This window comes from Epinephelus lanceolatus, chromosome 6 (assembly GCF_041903045.1).
Source record: "Epinephelus lanceolatus isolate andai-2023 chromosome 6, ASM4190304v1, whole genome shotgun sequence".
In the NCBI taxonomy this organism is placed as follows: Eukaryota; Metazoa; Chordata; class Actinopteri; order Perciformes; family Serranidae; genus Epinephelus; species Epinephelus lanceolatus.
In genome coordinates this window covers 5,132,336-5,150,197 of record NC_135739.1, presented here as the reverse complement: position 1 = coordinate 5,150,197, position 17,862 = coordinate 5,132,336, and the positions used below count along the sequence as shown (strand labels likewise).

The 17,862-nt window shown below is 42.3% G+C and overlaps 2 protein-coding genes across 3 annotated transcripts; one reads left to right on the top strand and one right to left on the bottom strand.

Annotated features, from left to right (window-relative positions):
* The first annotated feature begins 102 nt into the window (after positions 1-102).
* cep135 (centrosomal protein 135) lies at positions 103-11,918 on the top strand. 2 transcript variants are annotated; one of them, XM_033622421.2, is made up of 26 exons: positions 103-368; positions 675-789; positions 894-1,084; positions 1,975-2,142; positions 2,280-2,421; positions 2,524-2,608; positions 2,696-2,824; positions 2,964-3,179; positions 4,503-4,568; positions 4,728-4,878; positions 4,961-5,184; positions 5,262-5,417; positions 5,499-5,636; positions 6,202-6,279; positions 6,450-6,601; positions 6,780-6,895; positions 7,038-7,192; positions 7,665-7,720; positions 7,831-7,999; positions 8,112-8,222; positions 8,332-8,517; positions 8,680-8,889; positions 9,004-9,206; positions 9,307-9,411; positions 11,054-11,203; positions 11,386-11,918. In XM_033622421.2, exons 2-26 carry the CDS (start codon positions 677-679, stop codon positions 11,405-11,407), a joined length of 3,492 nt encoding a protein of 1,163 aa, XP_033478312.2. In that variant the 5' UTR covers positions 103-368; positions 675-676; the 3' UTR covers positions 11,408-11,918. The 2 variants fall into 2 exon arrangements, with proteins under 2 accessions (XP_033478312.2, XP_033478313.2); XM_033622422.2 differs by lacking the exon at positions 11,386-11,918 and having other exon boundaries at positions 341-368; positions 11,054-11,207.
* Positions 10,887-16,148, bottom strand: chst14 (carbohydrate (N-acetylgalactosamine 4-0) sulfotransferase 14). The gene is made up of 2 exons (XM_033622423.2): positions 15,656-16,148; positions 10,887-13,328 (listed from the first exon to the last, which is right to left on the bottom strand). Exons 1-2 carry the CDS (start codon positions 15,950-15,952, stop codon positions 12,501-12,503), a joined length of 1,125 nt encoding a protein of 374 aa, XP_033478314.1. The 5' UTR covers positions 15,953-16,148; the 3' UTR covers positions 10,887-12,500.
* Positions 16,149-17,862: the final 1,714 nt, after the last annotated feature.

The window sequence follows — 17,862 nt, the reverse complement described above, 5'->3', positions numbered from 1 at the left end:
TATTTATTTTATTGTTAGCACATGATGTTAGGTTTAAGGTAAATCTCTGTGCTGACTCCGCCCTCCGCTGTATGCACGGACAGCGCCGGTTGACAAAACACGCTCCCCCAGATGCTCCACAGTGTCTCACTTCCATGGTGACGAATCCAAACCGGAGATCATCGGCGCTCTTTTCAAACCTCTTTACCGCGGAAACATGTTAATTCAAGAGTTGTTCATTAACAAACATTAACGAAGAACAAAATGTAACGCTACCAAGAACGTAGTGCAAGTTACTGGCCAAAGAAACACACTTATGTCGGTTACGTAGAGAAGCAATTTGACGTTAGTAAGCTAGCTGTCAGGAGAGCAGTGTCCGTCCAAGCTCGGTAAGTTGAGACAAACCACCTGAGATTTAACGCTAGCTAGCTTATTGGTAACCAAACAGTAACTTTAATGGCTGATGCTAATTGTTATCGCTAAAGATAGCTCAGTAGCTAACCACACATGATGCTAATGTTGACTTATTAGCGTGTAAGCTAGCTACGTGACGTTAGCCAACATTGAAACTGGCTAACATGGTTAGCAAGCACAACAGTTAGCATGTCGACGTTGTTTATTTCACGTTATTATAAACACCGTCTGTGTGTAGCTGTCTTACTAACTTATCCAATGTGTTTGCGTCATGGTTTTAGCCATGAACAACAGCGCAGAAAGGAAATATGTCAATTTGAGGAAGCGTCTGGATCAGCTGGGCTACCGACACCCACTGGGTATAGAGTCACTGCCACTAGTGGAGAAACTATTCAGGTGAAGCTTTTATCCTCACAGCACCTGCTCCTCTTCATCCCTTAATGTCAGCCAGTCTATAACAGTCCATGAGCTGTACAGACGTGTCTTCCTCTGTGTTACAGTGACCTGGTGCACACTACAGAAAGCCTGCGCAATGCCAAACTGTCGGCAGGTAAAACTGAGAAGGAGAGTCGCAACTTTGATGCTCTCCTGGAGCCCTACAGGGCGGAGAATGCCCGGGTGGTGAGGGAGAACAATGAGCTGCACCTCGAGCTCCTCAAGCTGAAGGAGGAGAAGGACCGTGTTAGCAGGGGTAAGCTGTGATCACCTGTTGCTCCCCTTCTCAGTAGGCAAGGCAAGGCAGCTTTAATTGTATAGCACATTTCATACACAAGGGCACTTCAAAGTGCTTTACAGTGCAATGAAATATAAAACATAATAAAGGATACAGAAAATAGTTAAGAGAAAAAAGATATAAAAGGTAAAATTAATTACTAAATGATTTACAATTCAAAACAATAGATAAATCATTAAAAATAGCACAAGTGCAGACGAGGTGCAAAGATAAAAAGATTATTTAGAATTAAGTGTAAAGGTAAGGTTGCAGTCTACATGGTGGAGTAGGCAGTGTAAAAGAGGAGTGTTTTTAGATTTGACTTAAAAGTTATCGAGTCGTCTAACATCATCTGAGAGGTTATTCCAGGTTTGTGCTGCATGATAACACAACGCTTCACTATGCTTTATTCTGACTCTTGGCATGGTCAGTAATGTGGCCCCAGATGTCCTCAGGGTCCTAGAAGGTTCATATGTCACAAGCATGTCAGATATATACATTATTTGGGGACTGAGCCACAGAATGATTTATACGCGAGCAGCAAAAATTTTGAAACCAATTCTCTTAGTGACAGATGACCAGTGTAAGGATTTTAGAGCTGGAGTAATGTGGTCATATTTCCTAGTTTTTGTCAGGACCCTAGCAGCAGCATTCTGAATAATCTGAAGCCCTACAAACGGACCATTGCAATAATCTAATCTACTGGGAATAAAGGCGTGGGTGATCCTTTCAAGGTCTCACTTTGACATTATTCCTCTGACTTTTGCAATGTTTTTTAAATGGTAGTAGGCAATCTGAAACATGTTCCCACATCCTTAATGAGTACACACACACACACACAACTGGCTTGATAACTTGTCTTGTTTCAGAGCTCAAGACCCAAATCAGGAAGTTGGACCATGAGACATCTGACCTGAAGTTTTTAAATAATCAGTATGTGCACAAAGTTCGCTGCTTGGAGAAGGATAGCAAGGCGAAAGCTGAGCGCATCCAACAGCTGCAGGAGAAGAACATGCAAGCTGTGGTGCAGACACCAGGTAATGCCAGGGGTCTCGATGACAACACATTGATGTGACTTTCGTAAATGTTGGTATCTTTTAAAGAGCAACCAGAAATCACATGTTAACCATAACTGAAGAATTGGATCCTCCTTTCCCCTCTCACACACTCACAGGTGGAAAGAAGCGTAGCATCCCTTTCAGACGACAGAGGATGCAGATCGACGAGCTCATACCTTCCTCCTCTACAACAGCCTATCCTGTGTCGCAGCCTGATGATCCGTATATCGCTGACCTGCTGCAGCTGGCAGATGGAAGGTTTGTTTTCTTAGCAACAACTTGATGGGTGTGTTAATTATTGATCCGTATTATTGCTACTGCTTCAACTACTGTTTAACTCGCTGTAATTATTATTTGTAGAATTCATGAGCTTCAGGAAGATATCATAAAGGTCAAACTAGACCTGGAAAATGCTCAAGAATGTATACAACACATAAATACACAGGTAAGACTAGAAGCATTTAATGCTGTGACATGTCAAATGCTGTTAAAGAAGTGTTGAGATGCTGCTTTATTTTGTAAATACTTCTAGGTGGAGGAGAGGGACAGAGAGATTGAGCGTTTGAATCGTGCTCTTCAAGGAGGACGACCTCATGACGTAATTTCCCTCGAGGCTCAGCACGTCAGCAACGAGAAACTGATCGCCCATCTTAACCTTCAGGCAAGTGTTGCTAACACAGGATATTTTCCCTGACGTAAAAATGCATATTGAATATTTATTGGAAATGAAGTTGTCTGCTGGGTTGCTTGTACCCACCCTCCTGTGTGTTGACCCTGAGTGGCTGCTTTGTGTTGTACAGATTGAATATCTACAGGAGAACAACAGGGTGCTGGAGCAGAAGGTAGAGGCGCTGCAGCAGAAGAAGGAGGACGCCTCCACTGAAGTGGCCAATCTGTCATTAAAGAACCTGGAACTGTGTGAAGAGCTGACGCACATAGATGACCTCGCAAAGCGGATGGAGATGGACAAGGAGCACGTGTTGGAAACTGCTGACATGGAACTGCAGGAAACTAAAGTAAGACGATGAGAAAGCAGGAAGAAAGACAAAATTAAAATGTCAACATTTTGCCTACGCTCAGATGGCAGATTCGTTTCTCTAATCAGATCTTGAAGACAGACTGTCAGCACTGTTTTTGCAAGTAATCAGATGGGATTTGTGTGTCCAGACATCACCAGCCTATTGGCATGGGTTGCTGCGGTAACACCGTAGGTGTCAGTAACTACGTAGCAACGCAGGTGATGTAGCTTTCCAAAGCAGAAGCATGAGAAATGGAGGTCCATCATTTTGCTCTCCAAACAATCTATTTTTGTATCTGTCAACTGACTGTTGTTTCTAATGTTGTCCTCTTTAGCGCCCTGCCAGTAGCAGCTTAGCACCTCCATCACTCTGAATTTGACGTTGTCATCATGTGTTGTGTTCAAAAACACTTTGGAATCCGATTTGAGCGTCTAGACTGAGACACATCTGTAGAAATCTGATAGGAATCACATCTTAAACCACCACTAAATGTGATTTTTGCAAACATTTTTTGGCTAATCTGCAGTCCAGGTTTCCTAAAACCAATCTGAATACTATCTGGATATGCTGAAACAATGGATTTGGGCTGGTGTCTGAACAAGGACTTTTATTCTGTTTGTAAAATCCATTTACAAACTGTCAGTACGTTTACATGCACACGGTTGTCGAGCTAAGCTCATAGCTCGGCTAATCAGTCAAGTTGGACTTCTCTCCTTGTCTGAGTCTAATGCAGAAGCGAAAGTCACATTTCTGACCAAGCACATCTGACTCCGCCTCGATAGGCGGCGCTGTGTCCTTTTTAATTTAGTGCATATTGAACTAGTTCCGGATATTGTACAGAAACTTTTTAAAATAAATCCGCGTTTCGCGTTTTCCTACCATCCATAAACTTCAAAATGTTTAGCTCCTTTAGCTTTTGGAGCATGAATGTAGTTTCCTTGCCTGTCCAGAAGTGTGACTTCTGCTTCTCGGTCGCCATGATGTTTGTTAGTTTGTTTTTCCGGGAGTTACTGCACTGCTGCTACATCATCATCTTCTTCTTCTGGGTGTTAGACTGCGAAAGAAACAGCGAGTCTTACTCCAGTCGGACTAAGTGGATACATGCAGCAATAGTTCGATTTTCCATCAAATTATCTAGGTGTGTTAGTGGAGCTACGGATAGTCCAATTTCAGTCGGACTAAACTGTTTACGTGCATTTAAAAATCCGGTTTCAGTCGGACTAGGCCAATAATTCGATTTTTCTCAAGCTGCATGTGTGTAAGATAACAAAGTGTGAACTGGTACAGTAAAAACAAACCTCAAATCTTTTCTTTCAACAGAAAGAAATTCAAAGGCAACATAAAATCATCGAAGACTTGGAAGATATTATCACAAAACTAAGAAGGGTATGTACAGTACAGTAGTGTCCTTCATTGGAATACTACTGAATTTTAGTGTATAACTGAGATTCTTCAGTGACCATAAACTGTTGTATTTTGCCAAAAATCTGCCTTGTGCTGTTACACACGCTAAAAACAAAGTCTGTTGTAAATGATTGAATTCAGGAGCAGTCAGAAGGTGACTTTGAAAAAGACCGACTCAGAGACCAGCTGGTGGAGTTCAAAGAGCAGAATGAGAAAATGGAGGGACTGGTGAATTTCTTGGAGGAGGAGAAAATGAGGCTGCAGGACAAAATTGAGAAAATGATGGCAGCTGGTAAACAACTCTTAAAACAGATTCTTACAGCAGCTTTACATTGTTGATGTTAGTGTCTTACTGACATGCTGCTGTGTCCTAGACAAAGACCTGGTGCTGGAGTTGGAGGCCATGAGAACTAAATATGGTGTTTGTGGAAGAGAACGCTCCCCGTCGCGGCTGGATGCGTTTGTCAAGAGTCTGGAGGAGGAGAGGGATTTCTATCGCCGAGAGGCTGAGCGTTACAAAAGAACCAGAGGGGCAGGCAGTCAGGATGTAAGCCCCAGTCGTAGCCCAAGCAGGGGCAGAAGTCCTTGGTCCAAAAGGGTAAGACACCATAAAATAAAACATGGTGATCCTTGTAAAACTGAAGCAAAAAGCACATAATGGCCTCACATTTTCAGGGAGGTGTTTCAGAGACAGAACTTCTTCGTTTAGTACAAGAAAGAGACGAGCTGAAGGCTGCTCTGCTGGACTTTGAGAAGCACATGGAGGACATTCAGAGCAATGTGAGGGGCCTCAGCTCTGAGAGAGACCATTTCAAAACACTGTTTAAACAAGTGAGTGAGAGAAACATTACTTCAACACGTGGAAACTTCTTATTTTACTCTGTTAAGCCCCAGATGTTTTCGTTCACTCAGACTCAAGAGGACTTGAAGCTGGCCCGTAGCACAGATGTGTCAGCTGACCTCTTGAAACTGAGGGAGGAGATCAAACAGGCAGAAATCAGAATCCAGCAGATGACCGCTGAAAGAGACGCGCTGATGGAAAGATTAAAGGTTAGTCCCAGAGTGATGTCTGCCATGGTGTACATCATTATGGTCCACAGATGAAATGCTATTCCTCCCCACGTGCAAATCTTTAATATATCCATCATCTTGAATATTTCATTTGCTAGAATCTAGAGCTGCAACATTTAGCCTATAAAAATATTTCAGTTGACAGAAAGTCCATCAGCAACAATTCTAACAATTGATCCAACATTTCAGTCATTTTGAGCAAAAATTTAACGCCAATATTTGCTGCTTTTCTTAGTTTTCTGTTACAGGAAACTGAATATGTTTGGATTTTAGACAGTTGGTTGGACAAAGCAAGACATTTGAATATGTCATCTTGGCAATTTGTCAGTATTTTGTACATTTATTCTGACATTTATATGAGTAACCAATTAATTGAAAGCATAATCTGCAGATTATTTGAAAATACAAAAAATAATTTGTTGCAGCTCTACCTAAATCTGTTCCTCGTTCAGCTCAGCACAAAAACCACACTGGCACATTGTAAACTCCTTTTATAACTTGGAATGCGCTGAGCCGAACACACAAATATTTAAACTTCTTGCAGGTTGCCCAGACTTCAGCTCTCACAGACCGACAGGGAGAAGAGAGGAGGATTCTTGACCTGGAGAATGCCGTTAAGAGTGTAAGCCTGGTGGATGTTTAATAAATCTGCTCAAACATTGTCCCCACGCCAAGTGCTCATGATGTCTAAAAATGCCTGAAAAGTCGCAGGACACAGTTATTATGTGAAGGTCACTACTGTTACTTTGGTCCTGATTGGGTTTGTGTCACTGTGTCTGTTTTGGGGTGTAGTTGGAGCGGGAGAGACTGGACCTGCGGTCACAGGTTATTCTGCTGAAGGAGAACAGGGAGGCTGCTGAGGAGGAGCTGAAGGTTCGGTCCGCTGTTCTGGCCCAGAACGCAGAGGAGGTTTCTCAGCAGAGGGCCGAGGCTAATGCTCTGAGGTCTGTGTCGAAAAAATGTAGAAATTGAATCATATGACTATGATACAGTGATATGTAATGTATATCTGCAGTATCAACTTAACACTGCCGAGGTTCTGACCCCATTATTCTACTTCCAGGAGGTGTGTTAAATGCATATTGTGAGCTGAAAATGATCAGTGGTTGTCTCTGTCTGTAGGCTGCTACAGGAGCAGATGGAGCAGTCACTGTCTGATACCCAGCACAGGCTGTCTGTGAAAGTGAATGAGCTGCATGCTGCCCATGAGCAGATTGAGAAACTGGAGGAGACAATAGGTAAATATTTGTGGATTTTATGAGGTGCAGGATGGACTGCCACAGTTGGTGCTGTATTGTTGTAATGCCCTCTCCCTCTCTGGCTGCTCTGCCGTTTGCTTGATTTTTTATTTATTTATTTGTGTTTTGTTTTGTGCGACAGGGGAGCTGAGTCAGCGAGGCTCCAAGCACAAGGAGGAAGTGTCTGTTCTTCAGAAGTCCATCTCTGCTTTGGACAGAGAGAAAGATGCTCTGCAGGATGAGGTGGATCAGAAGACTGAAAAACTGGTTGTTCTCCAGGACGAGCTGTCGAAAAAGGTAGCTACGAGACAACAAGTATAGACTCACTTTATTTTTCCAAGTCTGCTTAAAACAATACTCACATGCCCATATGTACCATGAAAGAGTTACTGGTCCATGTAATCATTCCACCTGTTCATACTGGCATTGAAAATGTCTCATCCAGTTTACAGTAGGTGAGGAAAAAACCCACAGTCCTCTTTCTGTGCACTGAGTTTTAACCACAGTGAATATGTTTGGTTTAAATGGGGCTTTAACTGGCTCTAACCTGGGAAGAAACCCACTTGATTTGACTAATTCAGACTGCTGAAGCCTCAAATTAACATCCAGTAAACTTAAATACATGTTTGTATGGAATCGGGACTCTGGATTTTGTCCCCCATCACTTCCACTGGAATCACTTTAGCAAGGGATCTCTTCACAGCCAGGGATCATGAGTTGTGCTGGATGAGTACTACTAATGAAGCTTAATTATGTGGTATAAACACAGGAACAGACCCTTGAAGATGTGCGACTCACAGTCACAAACATGGACAATTCACTAGCGTGAGTATTGTGCTCTCAAAGTTCTGCGTTGATTTTTAAAGCAACTAAATGCGACTGAGAGTCATACCTCCCCCTCAATAAGCTGATTTCTTAATATGTGATCCTGGCAGTCAGCTGCAGGGGGCGTTAAACAGCCGTGAGAGGGAGATCACCAGTCTGAGAAGGCAGCTGGATGCCTGTCAGGAGGAGCTGGCAGGACTCAGGAGAGACAAGGAAATCACAATCAGAGAGAACAGGAGGCTGCAAGATGACCTGGCTACAATGACCAGAGAGAATCAAGTATGTTATGAACAGTACTGTTTTTAGTCTGTGGTTGTTTCCTTTGTGTCACAGATGAAGAAAAGATGGAAACTAAGACAAAATAACAGCAGCTCCTGTTGTGTTTGTGCAGGCTGTACATGTGGAGATGGAGGAGGCGTTGCACGAGAAGGATGAGCTGAAGTTGAGGGTCCACTCGTACATTTCTGAAGTGTCCAGAATAGAGAAGCTGATGGCCACAAAGGCAAGACAAAACTGTCCACTTCTATAGTTGTTTAAGGCTCTGTATAGTAGATATTGCCATCCTATATACCCTGTCCTGTCAGCCAGTTGACTGCTGTGTTGACCCACAGGAGCAGGAGAACAGGGACTTGCTGGAGCGTTTCAGGATGGCTCACTCTGAGGTGGAGGAGCGGGAGCAGAAGTTGCAGCAGGCTGAAGGCCTCAATAACTCCATTCGCCTGGAGCTGCTTTCTTCAGACACTGAACGCAGGCACCTCCGTGACACTGTCGGCCACCAGGAGAGAGAAATCCAACAAGTAAGACACGGGATGGAAGCTGCTGATGCACCCACATTGTGGGCAAGTGTATGTGGAAGTCGTATGTTTCAATGTGAGATTACACTGGACAGTTCAACATTCAGTTCCTATATGTACACCATCACGTGATGAATGTACCTTTCCCCTCCACTGTTTCCCAAGCACGCACAGGCCCTGCAGGCTTATGAGGCCCAAGTATCATCACTGGTTCGAGGGATGTCCCGATTAGAGGAGGAGCTACGCAAAACACAGGAGGAGAAGGCCGCACTCCTCTCGGATCTGGCATCCGTCAGGGAGCTGTGTGTCAAACTGGACTCTGGCAAGGAGCTCGCTGCACGTCAGCTCACCTCCAGGAGCATGGATCTAGAGAGGGTGGGGCCTGCTAACTTTGCTCTGAGCTGGTTGCATCCAACTGGAGGTTATACATGTAAGTGATCAACAACATTTATTTATGCTTTCTCTAAATACAATGTGCATGTTTTGTAGGTTACCGGAGAACTGGAGGATGTTCAGTCAGAGGCAGAGCTACTGAAGAAACAACTTGCCAGTGAGAGGCTGACTGTCCGTAACCTTGAGACCCTTCTCTCCACCAATCGGCACAAGGAGTTCCAAACCCACCTGACAGCCAGCGAGAGGGAGTCGGAGCTGAAGGTCCTACGTGATAGGCTGACCCTGGCTGACAGCAAAACGTAAATAAAGTATTCTGACTTAAACTGTGAGACTTGGATAAATGCCTTTTTGTTCAAACAGCTGATTCTGATATGTTTGCATGTGTGTTAATACACTCAGCGCGGAGCATGCCAGGGAGGTGTCCCAGCTCCGCGGCAAAGTGTCTCAGCTGCAGACGGAGATGGACGTTCTGAAAAGACAGTTGACGACTGAACGCTTTGAACGGTGAGCTGAACAAGTGTCGGTCTTCACACTGACGTTGACTTTACAACTCTTACCTCAGCACAGAAATCAAGTCTGACACAAATTAGATCTGTCAGCATATCTACAAAAGGTATTTTGTGTTAAGCTGTGTGATTAAAATTCAACTAATATGTAATTATTATTATAACTGATGCAACACTAGTGTTCACAAACTAAATTATTTTCGTATTGAGTTGGAGTAGGCTGAAAAAAACTTTCATCACTTTTGATCTTTAAAGTAGATCATCAGGATGGAGAAACATGACTGGAAATGTCCTCTTGCAGCTCGAAACAAACAATTTCTTCATACAAGCTTTGGTGAAAATAAAAATGCTTTCCTTCTTTTAGAATATCTGGAAACTCAGGCCTGCAACTAAAAGATTATTTTTATTATCAGTTAACCTGCCAATTATTTTCTCACCTTATCAGAGCCCAAGGCGATGATATTGTTGTGTCTGACCAACAGACCAAAACCCAAAAATATTCAACTACAAATATCGGATCCTTAAAAAGTCTTAAAGGACACTGAATTCACTGATCTAAATATAAGATCTTAATTGGTGTAGCGACTACTATCAATGAAAAAGCAGCTAAGAGGCTGAGTAGGCTCTTAACTGTGACTCGTTCAAAAACAACTCGATAACTATAGCAAAATGAGATGAAAGAAAATATTACGGTATGCGGTTAGTCAACAGAAAATAACGGTGCCAAACACTCACCCTCTTCGTCTAAAAAGCTGCGACGCCAGTGAATGACGAGTAAAATAATGTAAAACCACACCCACACCTGTGCCAGTTACTACCGGAAGTAAAAGTGACCAAAAGAATGTGAAAAATCAATATATACCTGTGCATATATTACCAATATAAACTAGCAATGTATAGACTCATACAGAAGTAATCAATCAATCATCACTTATGACCCACTCTCAGTGTGAGGTGGTGTATTTTTTCTGCAGAGACTCTGCCCTCTGCTTGTACTGTCCTTTTTTCTTCATCTTCTCTGTGTTCGGGATGCCTGTACAATGCTCAGGTAAAGTTGGGCTGCTATTAAAGTTTGTGATCAGGTGCCACACTGTAAGCAGCAGCAGCATCCAAGAGACACAGCGCCAAAAAAAACACATGTATAGGGGCGACCTCTAGCTCACCTGGTGGAGTGTGTGCCCGATATAGACTGAAGCCTTTGCAGTGGGACGGTTTCAGTTTCAACCTGTGGCGATTTTGCTGCATGTCATCCCCCCTCTCTCTTCCACCTTTCCTGTCTCTCTTGAGCTGTACAATCAATAAAGGGAAGATGCCCTAAAATCTTTTTTAAAAAATGCTGGGGTTGGCTTTTACCATCACTTTTGCTGGCGAGCGTAAAGATGTAGATCCCTGATATAGATATAACACATACATATGAGACAACCTCCCCCTGCAAATATTCAGGTGAGAGGCTAGAATCAATGACTTCTGACATTTTTGCTTAAAAAATGACTCAAACGGCTTTATTATCAAAAGTGTTGAAGCAATTTACAAGTACGTACTTACAACTTTGATACATGTTGTAGTTATGGAGATGTAACGACACACTGGAGGCACAAACAATACATTTTGTGATTGTCTAATTGTCTCTCTGTCCTCAGTGAAAGGGCAGTCCAGGAGATGCGCAGACAGGGTGTGTCCTTCTCGTCCTTGCAGAGTTCGTCTTCCCTCTCCGCCAGTCCTCATCACACGTCCCCAGAGCGCTCCATCCTCCGCACTCTTAACCGCTCCACTGACAAGTCAGCAGACAAGTAAGGCTTTGGACGTGAATGTGATACAGCTGTTTTAGTGCTCAATGTTTTTGGTTTAGATTTTCAATTTGGGAATTTAGCTATTTAGTTTTTAATATTAAACAGGAAGCACAGTTTTTGGGTAAAAATAAAAAATGATGAGCTGTAACTATTTTTAAAATCCTTTCTCTTTCTCTTTTCAGAAGCGTGAGCTTCAAGGATTAACGACTAGAGAGGCAGACAAAATGAAGGATCTGATGAGTGAGTCAGAAACCACTAGAAGCTTGTGCTTGGACATGAGTTGTTGAGGTCACAAGTCTTGGCATTAATTAGCCTCAAGCAACTTTATGTACGAGCTCAGCCTGAGGCACCCAGGATGAAATCATGCCACGACTTAAACTAATGACTGTGCTAACATTTACTGTGATTTGTTTCCATTCAAATATCCATCTTCTCATTGACTCCTCTTGCATATCTGGATGCAAAGTGTCCTCTCCGTCAGTACGTTTCAGTCATTGATAAAATTTGGATTCAGCTTCAAGAATGAGTCAGTGCTTCTAAAATAAATTTTGTACTTAACGACTTTAACCTCATAAATGTAGCAAGAGCAGTATTAGTTTGACCCTGTGGTTACATGTGTTGTGCTTAATATTCTTGTTTTTTTATTCTTGTTTTTTTTTCAATGCTGTTTAAATTATTAAATTATTCATAAAATAAAGCAATACAAAATAAGAAATTGCTGTGATGTACATCACAAAACTTCAACTTTTGTTTTATTATGAGCTAAATAGTCCATGGTTATAGGAAAAAAAATGGGAGCCGGATGGGGAGGAGAGGCTGCGACATAAGAAACAAAGAGACACAAGCTTGATTTAAATCCCACAAACCTGTGAGTTTGTGTTTTAGCCTGCTAAACCACTGAATGCCCACAGAAACTATCGACCTTTAAACCATCTCCACTATGTACATGAAGAAACAAGCAAAATACAAAGTTTGGTCTTGCAACCGTTTTTACATTTCTATCAATATATACTGAATTGGTTCATTTACTGTAACAGTGCATGAAAGGAACATGTTGAAATTGGACAGTGATTTACATTTTTGTCTTTGTCTTCAGCTGATTTCAAGCTTTAGTGGTTTTCAAGTCTGCATCTCTTCCTATAATCAGCATTTTTTGATGGCATTCCAACATCTCAAGTAACAATGTGTAACAGCTATCAAAATACGGTTTGTTCCCTAGGAATAAAAATAGTAAAAAAAAAAAAAAAAAAAAGATTCTCTATCAAAAATAATCTAAAAACTATAAAACATTGCACATTTAATGTCGGCAGTGCTCAGTGGTTGTGTTGGGGAGAGGATAAGTGAAGAGGGAGAAGTCTAAAATGTACTTGGGCAGGAGTTCCCTCAGTAGCTTCTGTGGCAAGGTGCACAGATAATAGTGCAGTGTCTCTGTGGTGACCGGCTTGTACCACGTTTGCCTCTCTGGGAAGCGCACATGAGGAGGCGCTCCAATGCGCTGGAGCACAAACTCCGAATCACTTTCAAGGTGCTCATAGGAGCCAATGAAGTCGTAGGACACAGCGCAGGGTTGGCACAAGTTGTACATTGGCATCCAGTGCTCATTCATGCGTTCCACATCCTCATCCAGCAAGTAACGGATGAACTCTGCAAATGTCACATCATCTCCCGTTACAGCTGACTCCTTAGCGTGGCCTTTTCTGTACCGCTTTATGATCTCTACCCCGTATTTTTTCTGGTAGGACTCAATCTCTCCAAACTTGTTCCTGTACGCAGAAAGCAGGCGCTCCATGGGCTCCCGCACAAACATGAACTTGTAGTAGTGCTTGAGGCGGTAGCGGATCTCATCTGGTTTAAGAGAGGACAAAAACAGCAGGTCGCTGCGGTGGTCCATCTTGATGTTGACGTCCACGCTCTCCAGAGCTCCGTTCAGAACCTTCAGAACCCTCTTCCAGTTGGAGCAGGCCACCTTGGGGACGTAGCAGTAGAGGAAGTGGTACTGGTCATTCACCAGGATGTGCTGCAGCAGCGTCTTCCTCTGCACAGGGCTCAGGGACCAAATGCTGTGGGGCATGTTCTTCTGGCTGCACATGGTCCTGATGGTGCGGTTACGGATCTCCTGGAGGATCTAAATGTGAACACAAACCAGTGACTTTAGGGAGCGTTACACCAATAAGTTTACTAGTCACAGCTCCTATTACTCAGCCTGTGGAATCAGCTGTATATGGTCAAGTCTGGGAAAATCACCCTCACACAGTTATCTCTTTGAGATTTGAAAATGTTTTAACAGACAGACTGCATACAAGCTGGAGGTGTGGAGTTTGAAAGATATGAGTACTGATGAAAAGACTATAGCCCCTTTACCCTGGCTGTTCAAGGCAGGACTAGCATGCCATTTTGCCCCCTCGCTGTTGTGTATAAAAGATACGGTCGCAGAATGGGGGGACTGAGTTGTCTCCCCTTTAACCCCAGAGGTAGCAACAGCCCTGAATTGGCATCTGTGTTAAAGGGGCAGCCGGCAGGACAGGACAGTGCACGGGAGAGGTGTGACGTTGTGATGACGTGTTAATGTGTGCGATCCAATGTGGGAAATTTACAAAGCAGTTAGCAGCAGTTAGCAGCTAACTCAAAGAAGAACAACGGCGGCCAAAAATGTCTGTAAAGGCCTGTGTGCACAGTGTTTGTCTTCAGCAGAAAGGCAGTGGCAGGGCGCTGGGAAGTGCTTCATCAAAAAACGCACCCAGCGCTTTTTTAATGATGTGCTCTGTATGGATATGTTTCTATGACAACAATATCTTGACACTGATGTTAGCTAGTTAGCTAATGCATCGCTACATTAACAGAGGGTTGACTACACAGTCAACATCAAGCTTACAAAGTGAACAGTGATAAAAGCACAACACTCACTAGCAACATCCAGTGTCTGCCGGGTGATCTGCTCCCAAAAATGAGCTTTTCTATCTTTGCTGTGATAGCAGACAGTAGCCAAGCTAAAGGAGCAGCAGTGACGTCACCGGCGCCTTTCTGAAAAGTTCAGAGATATTCATCTTAAAGCGCATGGAGCTGCCACACAGAAGAGGCAGAGCGCTCTCTCCTCATTGGGAACAACTGAAGAAAGATGCTGTCTCTGAGGAAAAAAACACAACTGGGTGATGGAGCTCCTTAACAGGAATGGTAAATAATTAGCATTGCCATGTTATTCCATTGTTGTTGCTTAGAAAGTGATGTTATATGTCACACTAAAGGCCAACACTTGTGTCAAGCGTAATGATTTATTTTTTTGCTTCCTTATGCTGGCATGAATCTGAAATCACACACTGGAGCGTCATGATGCCTCTTATGTTTGGTTCTGTGTAAAAATGCACAGTGGAGTAAAGACAGGACTTTGAAGCGGCCCTATCCTCCTGAGACCCAGACTTTTTTTTTTAAATGTCTCCTAGCAATTTGGGATCAGTAGGACCCACCCAAACACTAATTAGGTTCCAGTGTCCTCAAATGAGAAGATAATAAAGTCCTAGTGTCTTAAAACGAGTATTTGTTACTGTTACTCAAATTAGGCAGATTTGTCGCCACATCAAACTACAAACATTATTAATCATAAATAAACACGTTTCAACCATAAAATGTGATCAGGTTTTGGATCTTGTCCACTTTTGTGTCAGGATCTGCTGCAGACTGACTTGGCAGAGATGGCTGCCATCTTGTTTTAACATGGATTACTGTATTGTGCTCTTACTACCACTAGATGGCACAAACAAGTGTCCACGAGCAAGGACAACAGGTCTGAGTTAAGCAGAATGAAGTATAGCCCAAAATGTGATGTCCTCATATGAGGACACAGGGTCTCAGGAGGCTACAGTGCCATCTCTGTGTACAAAAGGCTTCTCAAGTTGCATGATGGGACTGAAAGTCAGGATATCTCAGCCTCTGCTGATTCTTTTTTTTTGTTCCTCATTAAAATGATATGTTGGGAGTTCCCCAGCATTATGAAAGTCCAACACTAAAACCACTAAGTGCCCCTTTAAAGTGAGCAGATGTTTGGGAAATGGCAAGAGTTACTTAAAAAATAAAAACGACATGCACACTTTTAATCTGGGATTACATCTGACCAGCTATATACCATTTGATCCCATTATAAAGATCACAAAATTAAGATTACAAAATGTACATATGAGGGTTTTAATGAACACAGTAACAAACCACTACGTTTTAAAAATAGTTTGTGGTTTTCCCTTTGATGACCAAGTGAAAGTGGCTCATGACCCACTGCATACAGCACTAATGAAACGACTGTAAGAGCCTTAAATCCCTCAGTTTCTGACACAGATCTTATAATGTTGTGAAATAATAACTCACACAGTCACGAGACAAATCAAAATCGCCGCTGGCTGCACCGGAACAATTCACTACTGGTAAACTTCCCCAGAAGTTTCCGGTGTATTAACATGACTGTACCTGGGAGTCCACGTCCACACCACCCGGACTGTGCTTCCCAACTTGCCGCATGAAGTCCAGCCGCTTGCCGCTCCCCCGGGGTGGAGGCGTCTCCATGCTGTTCAGCATTCCTTTCTCTATCATGAGCAGCAGGCCTCCGGATGCTACGATCACCAGAAACGTTAGCACGGACGGCAACACTGCGGAACTGCGGCGGACGGAGCCCGGGATTACCGTGGTCCTAAAGTTTATAACGGAGCCACTGCGCGGTCCTCCGGTCCTCTTCATCCCGTAGTCCTGCCTGCGAGGAAGCATCATGTCTGCCCGGCTCGTCTGTCCAACACCTATTGTGTTTTTAAAGTTCACAGCTTAACTAACGTTACTACGTAAGAAAACCCGTTGGTTACCTACCACGTACCATAGTTAACTTCTGAAGTAGGTGAAGTGTGCTACCGTATATACAGCCGTTTCCGGTGTGACCTGTCAAAATAAAAGCACTTTGACGAACATGTTGGAAGCTCTTTCAATAAAACAAACAATCAAGAAATATTAAGGCGACATCAGAGAATTGATATGGACACATCAAGTGTGTCTGCTCCACATACAGTGTATCTTCAACGTTAAGTTAACTAGATAGTAATTTAAAGAAGCACTTCCAGTTAAGATTTTCAAAATAAAATCCTCGCTGGTGCATTCAATGCATTGAACAACATTCTGAGTACTAGTGCATTCATTACACATGCTTTTGCCCAAATACCTTTAATGTAGGCAGATTCATTATCACAATACGCCAGAAACTAAAGATGACATCTTGTAATGTCTTGTTTTAAGCGACCAACAGTCCAAAACCCAAAGATATGTAATTTACATTGATAGAATCAGAAAAGACTTATTATAGGAATAGGACTCATAGAAGGGAACTAAGTTATTTTGGGGGTTTGTTGCTTGACAATTGACTCAAATGTTACAAAAATAGTTGCAACAGTGGTTCCTCGGGCTGTCTGAGGAATGTAGCACATTAATAAACATTTTATTTTGCCAAAATGCCTTTAATGTAGGCAGATTCATTATCACAATACGCCAGAAACTAAAGATGACATCTTGTAATGTCTTGTTTTAAGCGACCAACAGTCCAAAACCCAAAGATATGTAATTTACATTGATAGAATCAGAAAAGACTTATTATAGGAATAGGACTCATAGAAGGGAACTAAGTTATTTTGGGGGTGTGTTGCTTGACAATTGACTCAAATGTTACAAAAATAGTTGCAACAGTGGTTCCTCGGGCTGTCTGAGGAATGTAGCACATTAATAAACATTTTATTTTGCCAAAATGCCTTTAATGTAGGCAGATTCATTATCACAATACGCCAGAAACTAAAGATGACATCTTGTAATGTCTTGTTTTAAGCGACCAACAGTCCAAAACCCAAAGATATGTAATTTACATTGATAGAATCAGAGAAGACTTATTATAGGAATAGGACTCATAGAAGGGAACTAAGTTATTTTGGGGGTGTGTTGCTTGACAATTGACTCAAATGTTACAAAAATAGTTGCAACAGTGGTTCCTCAGGCTGTCTGAGGAATGTAGCACATTAATAAACATTTTATTTTGCCAAAATGCCTTTAATGTAGGCATATTTCCTATCACAAAACAACAGAAACTAAAGGTGACATCTTGAAATGTCTTGTTTTAAGCAGCCAACTGTCCGAAACCCAAAGAAATTTAGTTTATAATGACATAATTAGAGAAGACTTACAATAAGAATAGGAATTATAGGAGGAAAATAGGTTATTTTGGGGGTTTGTTGCTTGAAAACTGACTCAAAATGTTGAAAAATAGTTGCCGCAGTAATGGACTCAGGCTGTCTGATGAATGTAGCACATTAAATAAACATTTTATTTTACCAAAATACCTTAATGTTGGCATATTTCCTGTCACAGTACACCAGAAACTAAAGGTGACATCTTGAAATTTCTTGTTTGAAGTGACCAACAGTCCAAAACCCAAAGATATGTAGTTTACAGTGATATATTTATAGAAGACTTATAATCGGAATAGGAATTATAGGAGGGAACTGGGTTATTTTGGGGGTTTGTTGCTTGAAAACTGACTCAAAATGTTTAAAAATAATAGTTGCGGCAGTGGTGGACTCAGGCTGTCTAAGGATTGTAGCACATTAATAAACATTTCCTTTTGCCAAACGACCTTAATGTAGGCATAT

Excerpts from the sequence above, each read along its gene's own strand:
- cep135 (XM_033622421.2), top strand. The coding sequence starts at position 677 with ATGAACAACAGCGCAGAAAGGAAATATGTCAATTTGAGGAAGCGTCTG. Across the intron at positions 2,825-2,963 it reads TCGCCCATCTTAACCTTCAG|ATTGAATATCTACAGGAGAA; the intron begins GCAAGTGTTGCT and ends TGTGTTGTACAG. Across the intron at positions 11,204-11,385 it reads ACTGACAAGTCAGCAGACAA|AAGCGTGAGCTTCAAGGATT; the intron begins GTAAGGCTTTGG and ends TTCTCTTTTCAG.
- chst14 (XM_033622423.2), bottom strand. The coding sequence starts at position 15,952 with ATGATGCTTCCTCGCAGGCAGGACTACGGGATGAAGAGGACCGGAGGA. Across the intron at positions 13,329-15,655 it reads GTGTGGACGTGGACTCCCAG|ATCCTCCAGGAGATCCGTAA; the intron begins GTACAGTCATGT and ends GTTCACATTTAG.